This window comes from Rhinatrema bivittatum, chromosome 4 (assembly GCF_901001135.1).
Source record: "Rhinatrema bivittatum chromosome 4, aRhiBiv1.1, whole genome shotgun sequence".
Classification (NCBI taxonomy): Eukaryota; Metazoa; Chordata; class Amphibia; order Gymnophiona; family Rhinatrematidae; genus Rhinatrema; species Rhinatrema bivittatum.
This window is the reverse complement of record NC_042618.1, coordinates 458314171-458330249: the sequence shown is the minus strand read 5'-3', so window position 1 is coordinate 458330249 and position 16079 is coordinate 458314171. Positions and strand designations below refer to the sequence as shown.

The 16079-nt window shown below is 47.1% G+C and overlaps 1 protein-coding gene across 5 annotated transcripts in view; it reads right to left on the bottom strand.

Moving 5' to 3' along the window:
• The window catches only part of PPP1R12A (protein phosphatase 1 regulatory subunit 12A), a 306305-nt gene that overhangs the window by 144254 nt on the left and 145972 nt on the right, over window positions 1-16079 (bottom strand). For all 5 annotated transcript variants that reach the window (XM_029597125.1, XM_029597123.1, XM_029597121.1 and 2 more), the window contains exons 6-7: window positions 4984-5058; window positions 4712-4800 (exon numbers count right to left, since the gene is read on the bottom strand). In XM_029597125.1, the coding sequence (XP_029452985.1) occupies window positions 4712-4800; window positions 4984-5058 (164 nt within the window). The remainder of the gene's footprint in view (window positions 1-4711; window positions 4801-4983; window positions 5059-16079) is intronic.

Sequence of the window (16079 nt, the reverse complement as noted above, 5' to 3'; positions counted from 1 at the left end):
CTTGTTGTCAGTGTTCATCTGTGACACTGGACTATAATCTGTTATGCCATCACATGAGAAACACTGGGATTGACGGCAGTGTTCTCAGATGGTTGTCTTCATTTCTAACAGAACATTTCAAGTCAAACTGGGCAACCATATATCTGATACTTTCCAGTGTAGTACAGGTGTCCCTCAAGGATCAGCCCTCTCAGCAACACTATTCAATATTTACGTGTTCCCACTGTGTAAGTTATTGACAAATCTAGGAATTACTTTCTTCTTGTATGTTGATATACAGTGGTATATCCCACTCAACTGGTGATCATTTGAAAATACAGCTTTGATACTTTCTAACTATATGAAAACAATACAAGAACTTTCGCAACTTAAATTAACGTTAAACCCTAAAAAGTCTGAAATCATTTGGATGAGTAGAAACTGATTGATAGTTAGACCACCTGCCCTAAACCTGGGTAATTTTCAAATTAATCCCTCAAATCAAGTATGAGATTTAGGTATACAGCTAGATGAAAATCTTTCAATGAAAATGCACATCAGTAAATCAAGACAGGTTACACCAAGTTACATATACTACATTGATGGAAACCATTAACTTTTGAGGACTTCCATACTGTATTGCAAGCTCTAATCTTCTCAAACCTAGACTATTGTAACTCCTTACTGCTAGATGTTCCAGCATGTCACTTAAAACCAGTACAACTATTACAAAATGCCACAGCAAGACTTAATTGGATCTAGGAAATATGATCACATTACATCCTCACGATGTCATTGCATTGGATACCAGTACAATCCAGAATCTACTATAAGGCAGTAATGATAATATTCATCATTCATTCCGACACCGCCAGCTTGTTAGGAGTGACACTAACACCATACAATCCACAAACACTAAGATCGCAAAATAAAGGACTATTGACTATTCCCACAATACAGAGCACACATCTCATGCAAATAAGCGATTATGTGTTTTCCATAGCAGGTCCAAAGTTCTGGAATTCTCTGCCTGAGGTATTTTACCAGATAGAGATTTAAACCTGAGCTAAGAACATAGCTATTCAAAAACGTATATAAATTAACAAAAACATCAGAATATACAGAGCTACAAAGACAAGGACAAAAGATAATCGAATCATGAAGAATAAATCAAAGTAGAGAACATAAGATTCTCAAAACAACCCACTGACTAAGATGTGAAAACTATCATTTTGTTTTAATTTTCAAGACTGTCTTAAGTACTAGATTTATAATTAATATGTAATAGAAAATTTCACCTAATAATAATGCCTGTCTATGAATGCCACATCGGTAACCAATCATGGTTTGTTGAGTTAAATATGAATATCACAATTAGGTCTATCCTGTAAAGTGCGGCCGCATTTACCCTGCTCCTAAGCCGCGTTTTACTCACTTTCCGGCCGCGTTATCCCTTCCTGCTCCTACCGCGTCCTAAAATCCCCGGCCAACCCCTTCCGCATGCGGCATGGATATTGCATGCAAACGAGCGAATTAGCTATTCCCTAGCATCCCGTAACCCGCGCCCCGACTATCGCTATCTTTCCCTGCCGTTTTGTCGCGCGTTTAACCTGCTAACTTACCGCCTACCCTGACCCTACGGTAGAGGCAGGGGTAAGGGTAGGTGGCAAGCTTTCCCCCAGCCCCCGCTCACCTGCCCCGGCCGCGATCATGGGTGCCGGTCTCCGGGGCAGCCCCAGTCCTCTCCCTCCTCCCGAAGCAAAAAAAAGCGAAAAAACCAAAAGCAAAAAGTAAGTCGCTTCGCCGCTGTCACTTCTCCCCTCCTCCCGGAGCAGGGCACGAAAAGCAGCCTTGCTCCGGGAGGAGGGAAGAACTGACAGCGGCGAAGCACAAAAAAAAAGCGAAAAAAACCAAAAGCAAAAAGTAAGTCGCTTCGCTTCTTCCCTCCTCCCGGAGCAAGGCTGCTTTTTGCGCCCTGCTCCGGGAGGAGGGGAGAAGCGGCGAAGCAACTTACTTTTGCATCCCCGATCGGACTTCTCCTGCCTAAACTTACATTTTTTTGCAGCCGTCCGGTCCATCTGAAGAAGGTATCTTCCCCTCCCCGGGGAAGATGGATGCCAGCACGGGGGAAAGCGGCCCCTGTGCATTCAATTGGCTGCTGAAGACGTGACGTCACGACGTTTGGCGTCACTGCATGTGACATCACGTCTTGAGCAGCCAATTGAATGCACAGGGGCCGCTTTCCCCCGTGCTGGCATCCATCTTCCCCCGGGAGGCAGGGGAGCCACGATACCTTCTTCAGATGGCCGGACGGCTGCAAAAAAACAGGTCGATACAGTAACATTGAGTTAAAGATTCCCGGTCTGTAACGTGCTGGGAGGGCACAATACAGACGAGTAAGGCCATCCAGCGATACAGTCTCCAGTTTCACGCGTCCTTAGCGCTTCCTAAACCCTTTCCTAAACCCTTTCCACACCCAGCATGTAAATGAACGAAAAAGCTGTATAATGAAGGAATTAGCTATTCCCCTGCGATACTGTAACGGGCGCTGATATTATCTCCTCCGTAACCCGCTGTTCTGCCACGGCCTTAACCTGCTAGTTTACCGCCTCCCCCTAGTAAGAGTTAGTGTAGTGTAGTGTAAAAACATTGCTTACCCGCCCTGGTCCCGTCCGGTCTCCTGCAGCCCCGTCTGGTCCCCTCCTCCCGAAGCAAAAAAAAAACAAACGAAAAAGTAGCAAGGCTCGGGCCTGCTACGGTAAGTGTAAAAAGTGTAAAAAACAAAAAACCTGTGTGTTATATAAAAAAATAAAACAATTTTAAATACCTGTCGGAGGGCCGTGGGTCCAGGTGGCCGGTGGGCAGCCATCAGCGGCATCCGGTAGTCCCTTCTCCCTTCCTCCCCTGCCTGGATGAGCGCCAAAATCGCACGGGCGGGTCGGCAGCGGGGGGGGGCCGCAGCAGGATCCGGGAGCGGCGGGTAGGCAGCAGCGGGGTCCGGGGGGGCAGCGGCAGCAGGATCCAGGGGCGGCAGCGAGATCCGGAGGGCGAGTAGCGGCAGCGTGTTCGATCGGGCAGGCAGGTAGGTGGCAAAATAAAGATGGCCGCCTGCACGGGAAAATCGTGCAATTGGCCGCTGAAGACGTGACGTCACGACGTTTGGCGTCACGGGGTGTGACATCACGTCTTCAGCGGCCAATTGCAGCTTTCCCCCGTGCAGGCGGCCATCTTTTTTTCCCACCTACCTGCCCGATCGAACACGCTGCCGCTACTCGCCCCCCGGATCTCGCTGCCACTTCCGCCCCTGGATCCTGCTGCCGCTGCCCCCCAGACCCCGCTGCTGCCTACCCGCCGCTCCCGGATCCTGCTGCCGCCCCCCCCCCCCCCCTGCCGACCCGCCCGTGCGATTTTGGTGCTCATCCAGGCAGGGGAGGGAGGGAGGAAGGGAGAAGGGACTACCGGATGCCGCTGATGGCTGCCCGCCGCCCACCGGCCGCCTGGACCCACGGCCCTCCGACAGGTATTTAAAATTGTTTTATTTTTTTATATAACAGGTTTTTTTTTACACTTTTTACACTTTCTGGTGCCTGTCATTTCAAATGACAGGCACCAGCGCACCCAGGTTACTGTATAGGCGCTGTTACAGCGCCTATACAGTAAAATGGGTTGCGCGGGCATAACCCTTCCCTAACGCTTCACAGCCGCGGCATGCATTTGCATGCGATTAGAGGAGAGTATCGGGGAGTTAGTGAAGAGAACTGTGCATGCGGGGAGGAAGGGTGCGCCTGACACTGCCGCACTGTTTTTACCGCGGCCTTACTGTATCGAGCCGAAAGTAAGTCCGATCGGGGATGCAAAAGTAAGTTGCTTCGCCGCTTCTCCCCTCCTCCCGGAGCAGGGCGCGAAAAGCAGCCTTGCTCCGGGAGGAGGGAAGAAGCGAAGCGACTTACTTTTTGCTTTTGGTTTTTTGCGCTTCACCGCTGTCAGTTCTCCCCTCCTCCCGGAGCAAGGCTGCTTTTCGCGCCCTGCTTCGGGAGGAGGGGAGGGGGGATTGGCAGTCCCAACTTCCTGGTATCTGTCATTTCAAATGACATTTGAAATGACAGATACCAGCGTGGCGTGAAGCGTTAGGCCCGCGCACCCAGGATACTGTATAGGTGCTCTATCCAGTAAAATGGGTTGCGCGGGCCTAAGGCTTCACGGGCCCTTCTTAGACGCGGTTTACACTTACATAAAATTAGTGTTCAGGATCGAGCGGTAGGTGTGCTGCACTATGCGTGCGGCAACCGCGGGTGCCGCAGGCACTAACGCAGCTCTTCCTACCGCTCTGTACTGGATAGACCTGTTTGTAAGCTGTTTTGATCTATACATGGAATGGTACATAAAATGTATAAATACAAATCACATAAGAGGGAATACAAAATACAATAAGAAATTTTTCAGAAAAAATATGAAAGAGACTAAATGAAGAGACCGGTATCAGAAAAACCAGTGTACTAAATTTAATCCACTGTCTCCTGCCCACAATGGGCCTCAAGCAGTATTAGCTGCATCTACACCATGGATTCAAACCATGTACCGCAAACCTCAAATTTACAAACGCTACAAAAATTTTATTTTGCGTGATTTGTGTTTCATTTTGAGAGGCGTGGATCTGTTTTTGATACATTAAATAAATATTCACTCATTACATCAATAACCAAATTCACATTGCAGGTGATATCCTACTCACTTTTTTAATGGTTTTAGTGATTGATTATTTTCCAGAGTAGTTGTAGATTCAATTAGTGGTGATTTCTTTTCCCGTTTTTCACTGAGAAGCTAAGACAAAGGCCAAGGTGATTAGCTACATATGAAACAGGACCGATCAGACTCAATATTTTAAAAATAGGCAGTGCATGATTTCACGTAAAGTTGGTGTGTATACACATGCATTTTTGAACGCTAACTTGCAGTGCACATATATTTATAAATTCAGTTTATATACAACGTGCATGTACTTACTAAAGTCTGCTTTTTTTGTAATTCTTCGAGATAACCCAGAATATCTTCATCTGCTACATCAAAAGCTGTCTGACCCTTGGAAGAGAAAAAAAGTTTATTTATGATGAGAGCATCCAAACCATAGCACACACTTTGGCAGTGAGGAATCAGATGTATGGATGAATGCATCCAAGCTGTAACTTATTCAGGGAAACCAGAAAAGCAGTGTTCATGTAGCTCTGCACACACAATTTAGAGCAACACAAAAAAGGCAAACTGTGTGACCCCCAACTTATTGTGCTGAATAAAGTACTGGTAAAGCAAATGTTGCTTACCTGTAACAGGTATTCTCACAGGACAGCAGGATGTTAGTCCTCACATATGGGTGACATCATCAGGATGGAGCCCAATCATGGAAAACTTCTATCAGTTTCTAGAACTTTGACTGGCCCCTACTGGGCATGCCCAGCATGACACCAACCCTGCAGCAAGCAGAGGTCCCTTCAGTCTTATTTGATAGCTACAGGCAGTGCTGAAAAAATAAAACAAAACGTTACGAACCCAACACTGCTGGGTGGCGGGTGGGTTTCGTGAGGACTAACATCCTGCTGTCCTGTGAGAACACCTGTTACAGGTAAGAAACATTTGCTTTCTCACAGGACAAGCAGGATGGTAGTCCTCACATATGGGTGAGTACCGAGCTGATGATGTCCAAACATGCACCAAATGTACCCAACGGCGTGCAACAGGCACAACAACTGGGGTAGAATTTGGTAGAGGGCATCCTGAACCCACCGGGCAGGCGGAAGGGTGTAGGTATGTCACGTTGGAAATAAGTTACACAGGACAGACTGGCCGAAGATGAAATCTTGTCTTCCGGCTTTGTCCAAGCAATAGTGGGCTGCGAAAGTGTGGAGAGAACTCCAGGTGGCAGCCCTGCAAATGTCAGGAAGTGGCACCGATCGTAGGTGTGCTACTGAAGTCACCATGGCCCTCACAGAGTGTGCTTTAACACAGTCTTGAAAAGGAATGCCTGCTTGTTGATAGCAAAAAGATATGCAGTCCGCCAACCAGGAGGAGAGAGTCTGCTTACCCACCGGTTGCCCTAATTTGTTGGTATGGAAAGAGACGAATAACTGAGTGCTCTTCCTGTGGGCAGCTGTACGGTCTAGGTAGAACGCTAGAGCCCGTTTACAGTCAAAGGTATGCAGAGCCTGTTCCCCTGGATTGGAATGGGGCCTGGGAAAGAAGGTAGGTAGTATGATGGATTGATTAATGTGAAACTCCGAAACTACCTTAGGTAAAAACTTAGGGTGAGTGCGGAGTACCGCCCGGTCCTGCAGGAGTTTAGTGTAAGGCGGATAGTTAACTAGGGCCTGTAACTCACTAACCCTGCGAGCAGAAGTGATAGCCAAAAGGAAAATCACTTTCCACGTGAGATATTTTAGGTCATAGGAGTGAAGAGGCTCGAATGGTGGTTTCATGAGCCGACCGAGAACCAGATTAAGGTCCCAAGAAGGGGCCGGAGGACATAAGGGTGGCTTGATATGGAGCAAGCCCTTCAAAAAGCGTGTTACGAGGGGTTGTACCAATATAGGAACATCCGACACCTGTATGGAAGGTGGCTACCGCACTGACATGCATTCTGATGGAAGAGGTCTTTAGACCTAATTCTGACAAATGCCAGAGATAGTCCAAAAACCTTGGGATTGGACAGGAAAAGGGATCAAGGAACTGTGAGGTGCACCATGTTGCATACCTTTTCCATTTATAGGAATAAGATTTTCTCGTGGAAGGCTTCCGTGAAGCAATCAGGACACGAGAAACCAAATCTGAAAGGTTAAGCGGTTGAAGGATTAACCTTTCAACATCCATGCCGTCAGAGACAAGGCCTGAAGATTGGGATAGCGTAGACATCCATTGTTTTGAGTGATGAGATGCGGGTCCGTTCCCAAAGGAATGTGCCTGCAGATGGAGAGATCCTGTAGGATTGGAAACCACACTTGGCGTGGCCAGTGAGGTGCTATCAGGATCATTGTTCCCTTGTCATGACGTAGCTTCATGAGAGTCTTTGATAGAAGAGGGAGTGGAGGGAATGCATAGAGCAGACCGGTTGCCCACGAGAGGGAGAATGCATCTCTGGGCGGAGAGTGCTCGCTCCAAATGAGAGAGCAGTAGTTGTCCACTTTGTGGTTCTGAGGGGGCGCAAAGAGGTCTGCTGGGAGTATCCCCATTGTCGGAAGATTGAGGTCGCTACCGAGGGGTTGAGAGACCACTCGCGTGGTTGGAAGACGCGACTCAGTTTGTCTGCCAAGACATTGTCCACTCCCGATATGTAGGTGGCCCTGAGGTACATCGAGTGGGAGAGCACTTCCACCCAAATCTACGCAGCTTCCTGACAGAAGGAAGGAGCCTGTGCCTCCCTGCTTGTTGATGTACCACATGGCCACCTGGTTGTCCCTCTGAATCAGGATGACGTGATTTGATAGGCGTTCCTGAAAAGTCCTGAGAGCATATCGCATTGCTTGAAGTTCTAGGAAGTTTATTTGATGTTTGGCTTCCCCTGGAGACCAAGACCCTTGTATCTGTAGATTGTTCACGTGGGCTCCCCACTAGAGGTTGGAAGTGGTGGTGAGAATGAGTTGAGGATCTGGCACTTGAAAGGGCAGTCCCTGGAGGAGATTGTTCTGATCTTTCCACCAGGTGAGAGATAGACTGAGTGAGTCGGTGATGTGGACAATGGTTGACAGAGGCTGAACAGCTTGAATCCATTGTGACCTCAGAGTCCAATCCATGAGCCTCATGGCCAGGCGGGCCATTGGTGTAACATGGACTGAGGATGCCATGTGTCCTAGAAGGACGAGGAATTGGCGAGCTGTTGCTGTATGCTGAGACTGCAACTGGTGAGTGAGAGACACGAGGGTTAGTGCTCGTTGAGGTAGAAAGGCTTTTGCCTGCAAGGTGTCCAAGTCTGCCCCAATGAACGACAAGGTTTGAGATGGGACTAAATAAGGATTTTCCGTAATTGAATAGAAATCCTAGAGAGATTAGAGTGTGTAGGGTCAAATCGAGGGACGACCGAGTGGCTTGCTGGGTTGGAGCCCTGATTAACCAGTCGTCCAGATAGGGATAGATGTGAACACCTTTCCTGAGGAAAGCTGCGACAACTACGAGACATTTGGTAAAGACTCGTGGTGCCGATGCTAGGCCGAACGGAAGCACTCAGTATTGATAGTGCTTTGGGCCTACTAAAAACCTGAGGTACTTGTGATGAGCTGGAGTTATCTCAATGTGTGTGTATGCATCCTGGAGGTCCAGAGAGCAGAGCCAGTCTCCTCTTTGTAGAAGAGGTAGAAGGGACCCCAAGGTAACCATCTTGAACTTTTCTCGCTGGAGGTACTTGAGAGCACGTAGGTCCAGAATTGGACGAACTCCCCCGGATTTTTTGGGGATCAGAAAGTACCGGGAATAGAACCCTAGGCCTTGCTGTGAGAGTGGGACTGGTTCTATTGCTTTTAACTGGAGAAGGAGGGAAACCACCTGATCCAGAAGGATAGAGTGGTTGGATGTCTCCCACATCCGCAGAGGTGGTGAGTCCGGTGGCTGAGCGAGAAAGTTCAGGTGGTAACCCTGAGCAATGATTGCTAGCACCCAGTGGTCGGTTGTGATTGAATGCCACATATGTTGTGAAAATGGCATAATAGACCTCCTACTGGTATGCTTGGCAGAGGAATAAGGCTGCTGCTCTCCAAGTGGAAGTCAAAAACCTGAAGCAGGTCCCGGCTGGGGAGCTGCTTGTGATTTTTGCTTTTGGGCTTGGCGAGGCTGAGGCTTTTGATAAGGTCTCGTAGTTCAGGACCTTGCTGGAGGAGGATAGGTAGAACGACTTCTTAGAGTCCTTCCTGAAGGGCTGTCTTAAGGAGAAGTCGGAAGGTATTGATGAAAGCTGTTTAAGGGTCTTATGATGGTCCTTTAATTCAGCCACCATTCGCTGGATCTGTTCACCGAACAGATTGGCTCCTACATATGGTAGGTCAGATAGCCGGTCTTGTACTTCTGGGCGAAGGTCAGAAGATTTGAGCCAGGCCCATAGTCTTGCCGAAATAGCAGCTACAGACACTCTAGTAGAGGTGTCTAAGATATCATAAGATGTCCTAATCTCATGTTTTCTTGCCTCAAAACCCTTGTTTACAAGGGTCTGAAGCTGGTCTTGGAATTGTTCAGGCAGGGTTTCAGAGAAGTCCTGTATCTGCTTGAAGATGACCCATTATATTGGGTCATATAAAGTTGGTAAGCCGCAATTTGGGAGATGAGCATGGCCCCTTGGAACACTCGTCGACCAATATTGTCTAGGAACTTGTGTTCCTTAACAGGTGGGGTAGATGAGTGAGGCTTCGACCTTTTTGCCTTCTTTTGAGCCGACTAACACAACTGAGTGGTGATCGAGCTGAGATTTTTGAAAGCCAGGGGCTGACTGCACTAAATAGGTAGTGTCAGCCTTTCTGTGTACTGGAGCAATGGATCCAGGGTTCTCCCACTTCTTTTTGAGGAGGTCAAGAAGAATTTGATGAATGGGAATAGAAGTGATCATTTTGGGGGCATCCAGGAATTGGAGCAACTCCATCATCTGGTGCCTATCATCCTGTTCCGTCTGAAGTTGAAAAGGGACCAACTCAGACATTTCCTTCACTAAATTAATGAAAGAAAGGTCCTCTGGAGGAGAACGCTTTCTACTTTCAGTAGGAGGTGGTGGTGAAGGTAAGTCATCGGTGTCTGTGGAAGTATTGTCACCCCAGGTGTCATAAGGATCAGCAGACTGACCTGTAGGACGAGAAGGGGGTTGGATACCTGAAGGCCCTGGTCGAGGCTCTGAGAAAAATCAGAGGAATCACCGGGGTCACCGAAGATGGCGCAGAAGGCATCGGTGCTGGCATAGACTGCTCCAATGGACGTATCGGCACTGATGGACGAGTCGGTGGTGAGGGACGAATTGGCCTCAATGGCCGAGGCAGAACTCCCGGATGGAGGAATGCGGAACGGTGTTTCTCCTCCTGATGAAGTTGTCAACGGGGAGGGCACCAGAGCCTTCGGAGACCCAGGAACCACCGGTGGAAGGGCAGCCATGAGCGCCTCCATCTGGGATAGCAGAGGTGCCAGCACTGCTGCAATCTGGTCGGTGACCGGTTCCACTCTCGGTGCCGGTGTCTGAGGAACCTGGAGCCGTTGCATCACCTTGTCGATGGCCTCCTGAACCAGCCGGTCCAGTTCTTCTCGGAGACCTGGAGCAAGCAGCCCCGGCTCCGGAACAGAAGAGGGAGGCAGAGGCACAGTTGGAGGAACCACCTTTACAGGTGGAATCGCAACTCCCAAACCCCGATCGGGTGAGGGTGGCCTCGGTGACCTGGTCGCAGGAATAGTCGGTGCCTTTCCTGGACAGGGCTTCTTCGGTGGCGAGGTCGATGATTTCGCTCCTTCGACGGTCCGAGTCCAACGATGTCGATGTTTCTCCCTGCAATCCCCTCGATCCTGAGGGAGAGTAGCGGGCATCGATGGCCGTGAAGACGATGGTGGACGGTCACCGGACGGTGGATGATGGCGGTTCTGATGACGTCGATGCGATGGATGGCGTCTGGGTCTGAGCACGAAAGAGGAGTTCCATCTTCTCCATTCTGGCTTTGCAACCTTTTGGTGTCATGAGGGTACATTTGGTGTAAGTCAGGACATCATGCTCACGGCCTGAACACATTACACAGACTTCATGAGGGTCTGTGATAGACATGGTGCGAGTACAGTCCGGGCACCGACGAAACCCTGACGCCATAGAAAAAAAATTGAGCCGTGGTACAGTCGACGGCCAGCAGGCCGCGAGGGCCAAACTAGACGGTAATCGAAGGAAGATGGTCAAAAAACTTACTGGAGTACTGCGGCCTGGGAAAAGTTAGAGGAGGGACCCCTGTGGGGCAATTTAAGTTTAATTAATTCCATGAGGAAAATTCCTGTCAGGAATCTCTTCAGAGCTCCTAAACCGCGAGGCTACTGCTGCGCGGAAAAAAGAAGACTGAAGGGGGACCCCTGCTGGCTGCAGGGTTGGTGCCATGCTGGGCATGCCCAGTAGGGGCCAGTCAAAGTTCTAGAAACTTTGATAGAAGTTTTCTGTGATTGGGCTCCGTCCTGATGATGTCACCCATATGTGAGGACTACCATCCTGCTTGTCCTGTGAGAATCAAAAATACAGATCTCAGAACTGGCTTGTAGATAGATCTTTTGACAATGCTTCTCTTGCATTTTGTTAAATCAGTAAGGAAGCTGTTACTTAGGTACTAAAAACCTCTCAGATTGACACATATTCATGGCTTATGACCTTCTCCCTCAGTGTAGTCTAAGCAGTCCATTTCTAGCATTGCCAGTGTCATGCCCAGCCTTAGAACTAGGGCTTAATTTGGGGGTAAATTCCAGCACTTCTTGAAGGCTTAAGAGGCAGAGCAGCAGGGATATTCTTCTCCAGTCCATCCCTTCCAGGCAGCCTGCATGGGAGAAGAGAGGGGCTGAACCTGAAACAGAGAAAAACAGCCACTCTGCTCTCTAATCCAGCCCCTCCTCTTGTATTACAGAAGGGGAAGGAATGATATTGAAGCAGACCCTGCAGAGCAAAGACGACAAAAAAAAAGGTTTGAATTAGCACAAGTTTGGAAGTTGTGAGCGATAATGCAATTGTTCAGGCTTCAACCCTGGTCTTAATGAATTGGACTACTGTTCACAACTTTCAAACTTATGCTAATTCAACTCCTTTTTGTGTGTTCTGCCATCTTTTTTCTGGGACCAGAGAAATCTGAGCAGAACCAGCAGCGTATATCAGATCTGACAGAACAGATCCAGTAGTTGCATGAATCCTTATGGCCACCCGGCCCTTGGAGGGAGCAGAGCTGTTTACCCTGAGATAAGGGCAGTCACATGGCTTTGATTCATGTACAAGTGTATGTTGAGTTCATGCCTGGCTCCGCCCCCCTTTGCACAGGTCAAATCTGGCCCCACCCATGTCACCCCTCTGCAGTTCCACTTCCTGTCTACAAATTAAGCCCTTCTTAGAACTAAACCAAGTTCTTTAGATTATAAAAAGCTTACTCCAGCCGTTGTGAAACACCATGAATTAGGAATAATCAATTTCCATACACAGTAGAATGCTGAATGAGTGATGTGCCAATTTCACTCCACACAGAAAGTTGTGACTCACGAGAAATGTGTTTTTCATCACAGGATAGGTAAGCAGAGAAATCAATTAAAGCTGTTGCCAGCTCATCCAAATAAAAAGCTCTAAAATTTGTATTCACGTGAACTAGTTTTAAATCCCAGAAAGCACTGCAATAAGATCAGCCCAGATTGAATATTTTCATACCAAAATGAGGTATTTCAGAAGATTATACTTCCATATTTTAGTAATGTCAACAGGACACACAAAACCATTTAGATACCCACATTTTATTTTTATTTACATTTATATTCCACTTTTTGCGGTACTTATTTTATATTTAAGTTTTTTATATACCGGCATTCAAGACAGCAGTCACATCACGCTGGTTCACAGAGAAACAGGAGTGCATAATAAACTTCAAACTAGAACTATGGTGCGGAAAAAAGCAGTTACAAATAACAAGGGTGGATAGAACTGGGCGAGGAGGGAAAAGAAAGGACAGGTTAATAATGGCTAACGATAGTTACAGATAGATAACATTGAAATAGCTGATGTTAATGTATTGATGGTGAGATGTTCAATTAATTGGAGTCCGGAAATGCTTGTTTGAACAGCCAAGTCTTGAGTCTTTTCTTGAAAATTGAGAGGCAGGGTTCCAGTCTACTTGATGCACTAAGCATTTCAAGGTGGTCTTCCACACCCCGGGTTAATGGGGGAGGATGCTGCAGAGGCAGCAGTCAGCTCCTGGATGGGATGAGATGGTAGAGGGGCACCAAGTCACAAGGCAGAGAGTCCCAATGCATGGTTCCCGGCCTTGGGATTGTTACAATAACCAGACTAGGAACCATGGGAGGGATGGGTCTATTAGAACAGAGGAGAAAATCCCCAGGTAATTGTAAATTAAGGCTCATGGTGCCAGAATCTCAGTAGTGGTTCTGACTGAGCTGGAAAGGGAGAAAAAAAAAAGGGGGGGAGGAGTTACTGGGCAAAAAGAAAAAAAAAAAAAAAAAGAAGGTTTATAGCAGACAGCTTTAAAGGAAAATCCTAACAAAATTTCTGTTCAAACTCCCATAGTAACAGTTTTGCCATGGGCCATGAACAGATTACTTGTCCTGTGGCAAGTGATTCCAAGACACCTAAACTAAGAGGATCCTCCAGATATCTTACTTTAAAGTATGGCAAGATAGGTCAGCAGGGTCTTAAAAGATGGCTTATATGATCCGAGCTGGTTTCAGTCCAGTTCCTAGTAGGCACTAAATCTATCAATTTTACATCTTTGTCTCTACTGAGACTGCCAAAGAGATTGTGTGGGTATGGGGACTGAAATTATCCTCTCACCCTTATGAACGTGACTGAGGTATACTGGAAGGACAGTGGATGATTATTAAATACAGTAAATGGGCCTTGACATTAGCAGAGAACAATCTGATGCCTTTCAAAGCATACTAAAAAAAACCAAATAAAATAAGGCTTGTGAAAGGAAAACTACAAAGTGTTTAAGGAGGGAAAACCCTAATAGTTAAATATAAGCAGCAAAAGACACTGATACTGCTGTATGCTGAAGGAAATGAGAGGCTTCCATTGAGTTGTATGGTGAGAATTATTAAATAAGGAAACTAATGTAGCAAGCTAAATAGCAAGGACTTTATTTTCATATTAATTCATTCTCCTTTTTAAAATGAAACTTAGTAGAACTACGAAAGCACACAACTGCTAAGCGAGACTTCCTCGTAAAGAACACAAAAATATTGAAACAGTTATTTAGATAATAGACCTGTAATCAAAAGCATACACAAGCAAACACTGAAAACCTGTGCGGCTTCTCAAAAGGCATCAGTGCTGGTCTGGGTACTATATAACTATGGGAAACCCTTTGGGGAAGGTTTTCATCCAAAGAAAGAAAATTTACAGGTCACAAATTTAAATTATCTGAAGAGTGGCAGAATACAAGACAGAAATAACATACAGACAGGCTGATACAGTAAAGCAGGGGTAGGGAACCTATGGCTCGTGAGCCAGATGTGGCTCTTGATTGCTGCATCTGGCTCGCAGACAAATCTTTAATAAAAAAAGTAAAAATCTTAACCCCCCCCCCCACCCTCCTGACACCCCCCAAGACCTCCAAAATTAATTTACTACAAACCCCCTCCTCCTGACCCCCCCTCAAGACCTGCCAAAAGTTCCTGGAGGTCCAGCGGGGGTCCAGGAGCGGTCTCCTGGACTTGGGCAGTCGGCTGCCAGTAGTCAAAATGACGTCGACGGCCCTTTGCCCTCACTATGTCACAGGGGCTACCGCCGCCATTGGTCGACCCCAGTGAGGGCAAAGGGCCGTCGACGCCATTTTGACTACTGGCAGCCGACAGCCCAAGTCCAGGAGATTGCTCCCGGACCGCTCCTGGACCCCCGCTGGACCTCCAGGGACTTTTGGCAGGACTTGATGGGGGGGGGGGGTCAGGAGGGTGGGGGGTTGTAGGTAAATTAATTTTGGAGGTCTTGGGGGGCATCAGGAGGGTGGGGGTTTTTGTTAGATTTTTACTTTTTTATTAAAGATCTGTCTGCGAGCCCTGGACCCCCGCTGGACCACCAGGGACTTTTGGCAGGTCTTCGGGGGGGGGGGGGGGGGGGGTGGGTGGGTTGTAGTAAATTAATTTGGTAGGTTTTGTATGGCTCTCACGGAATTACATTTTAAAATATGTGGCGTTCATGGCTCTCTCAGCCATAAAGGTTCCCGAACCCCTGCAGTAAAGTGTGCTCAGCTGAGCGCACTGTTTAACCCAGGTTGGACGCACTTCCACAATCCCTTATACAATAAGGGGTTCAGTGCATCCAAACCCCCCCCCCCTCCCCCTGAAACTAATAGCGCTTATTACATGCAAATGCATGTTGAGGCTATTAGTCATTCGCCCCAGATGCCATAAAAAAAATGTGCACCCGATAGCACATTTTATGCTCAGAAATTAACGCCTGCCCTTGGACAAGCATTAATTTTTGAGCATGCAAAAAAAAAAAAAAAAAAAAAAAAGAAAACCAGAAAATACTGCTTTTCTATACATCCTACAACTTAGAGTGCCGATATTAAGTCAGAGGAACAAAAGGTTGAAAAAAACATTTTTTTTTTTGAAATTTAAAAAATGTAGTGTGCCTGCAGATCAGGTTAGGAAAATTGATGCTCAGTTTAACGAGTGTCCGTTTTCCTTACCCACTGACAGCCACCTCTCCTGGGCCAAGGAGTCGCTAGGGGTGCACAATTGTCCCTAGCGCCTTTTAGGGCGACCCCTCATTTGAATGCCGTATCATGTGCACAGGAGAGGGGGCTGTTCACACATTCAAAGAGCAGGCATCGAAAACGGACATGCGTTAACACGTCCGTACTATAGCGGCCTGACAGAGCTGGAGGAGAATCTGTGTGAAAACAAAAAGTTAGGCAAATCAGAAAGCCTTGATGGAACCCTGGGTCTTTTCAACCTAAACCATTTGCTTCAGTTGGGATGTGCCAGCCATAGGGTTTCTGCAGCAAAACTGCAATTTCCATTTAACCGCTGTTCATTTTCCATTGAAAGCCTGTATGCATTGTGAAACTTCAAGAAATGCAGGCCTTGCCCACAAAGATGCAAGGAGGTAGAAATCAAATTGTTATGCAATGTAATTGTTTTAAAGCCACTTCCCATATTCTCCCATTAACTAGGCAAAGTGATACCAAACACAACGTGTGTGTTAATCAGTCAGCAGACTGCTTGGGAGTCTATAGTTTATGAAAACCATGTGACATGGTCTACGCAAACAAATGTTAACAATCCAGAAATAGTGTGGGACACAGGACCTGTACAACGTTAAGATAAGTTAAAAAACAAAACAAAAAACTATGCTGCTTACAATAAGGTCGCAAGCAGATAGGGCTTTTTGCTTTAGAAGAAAAAATTGCCACCTA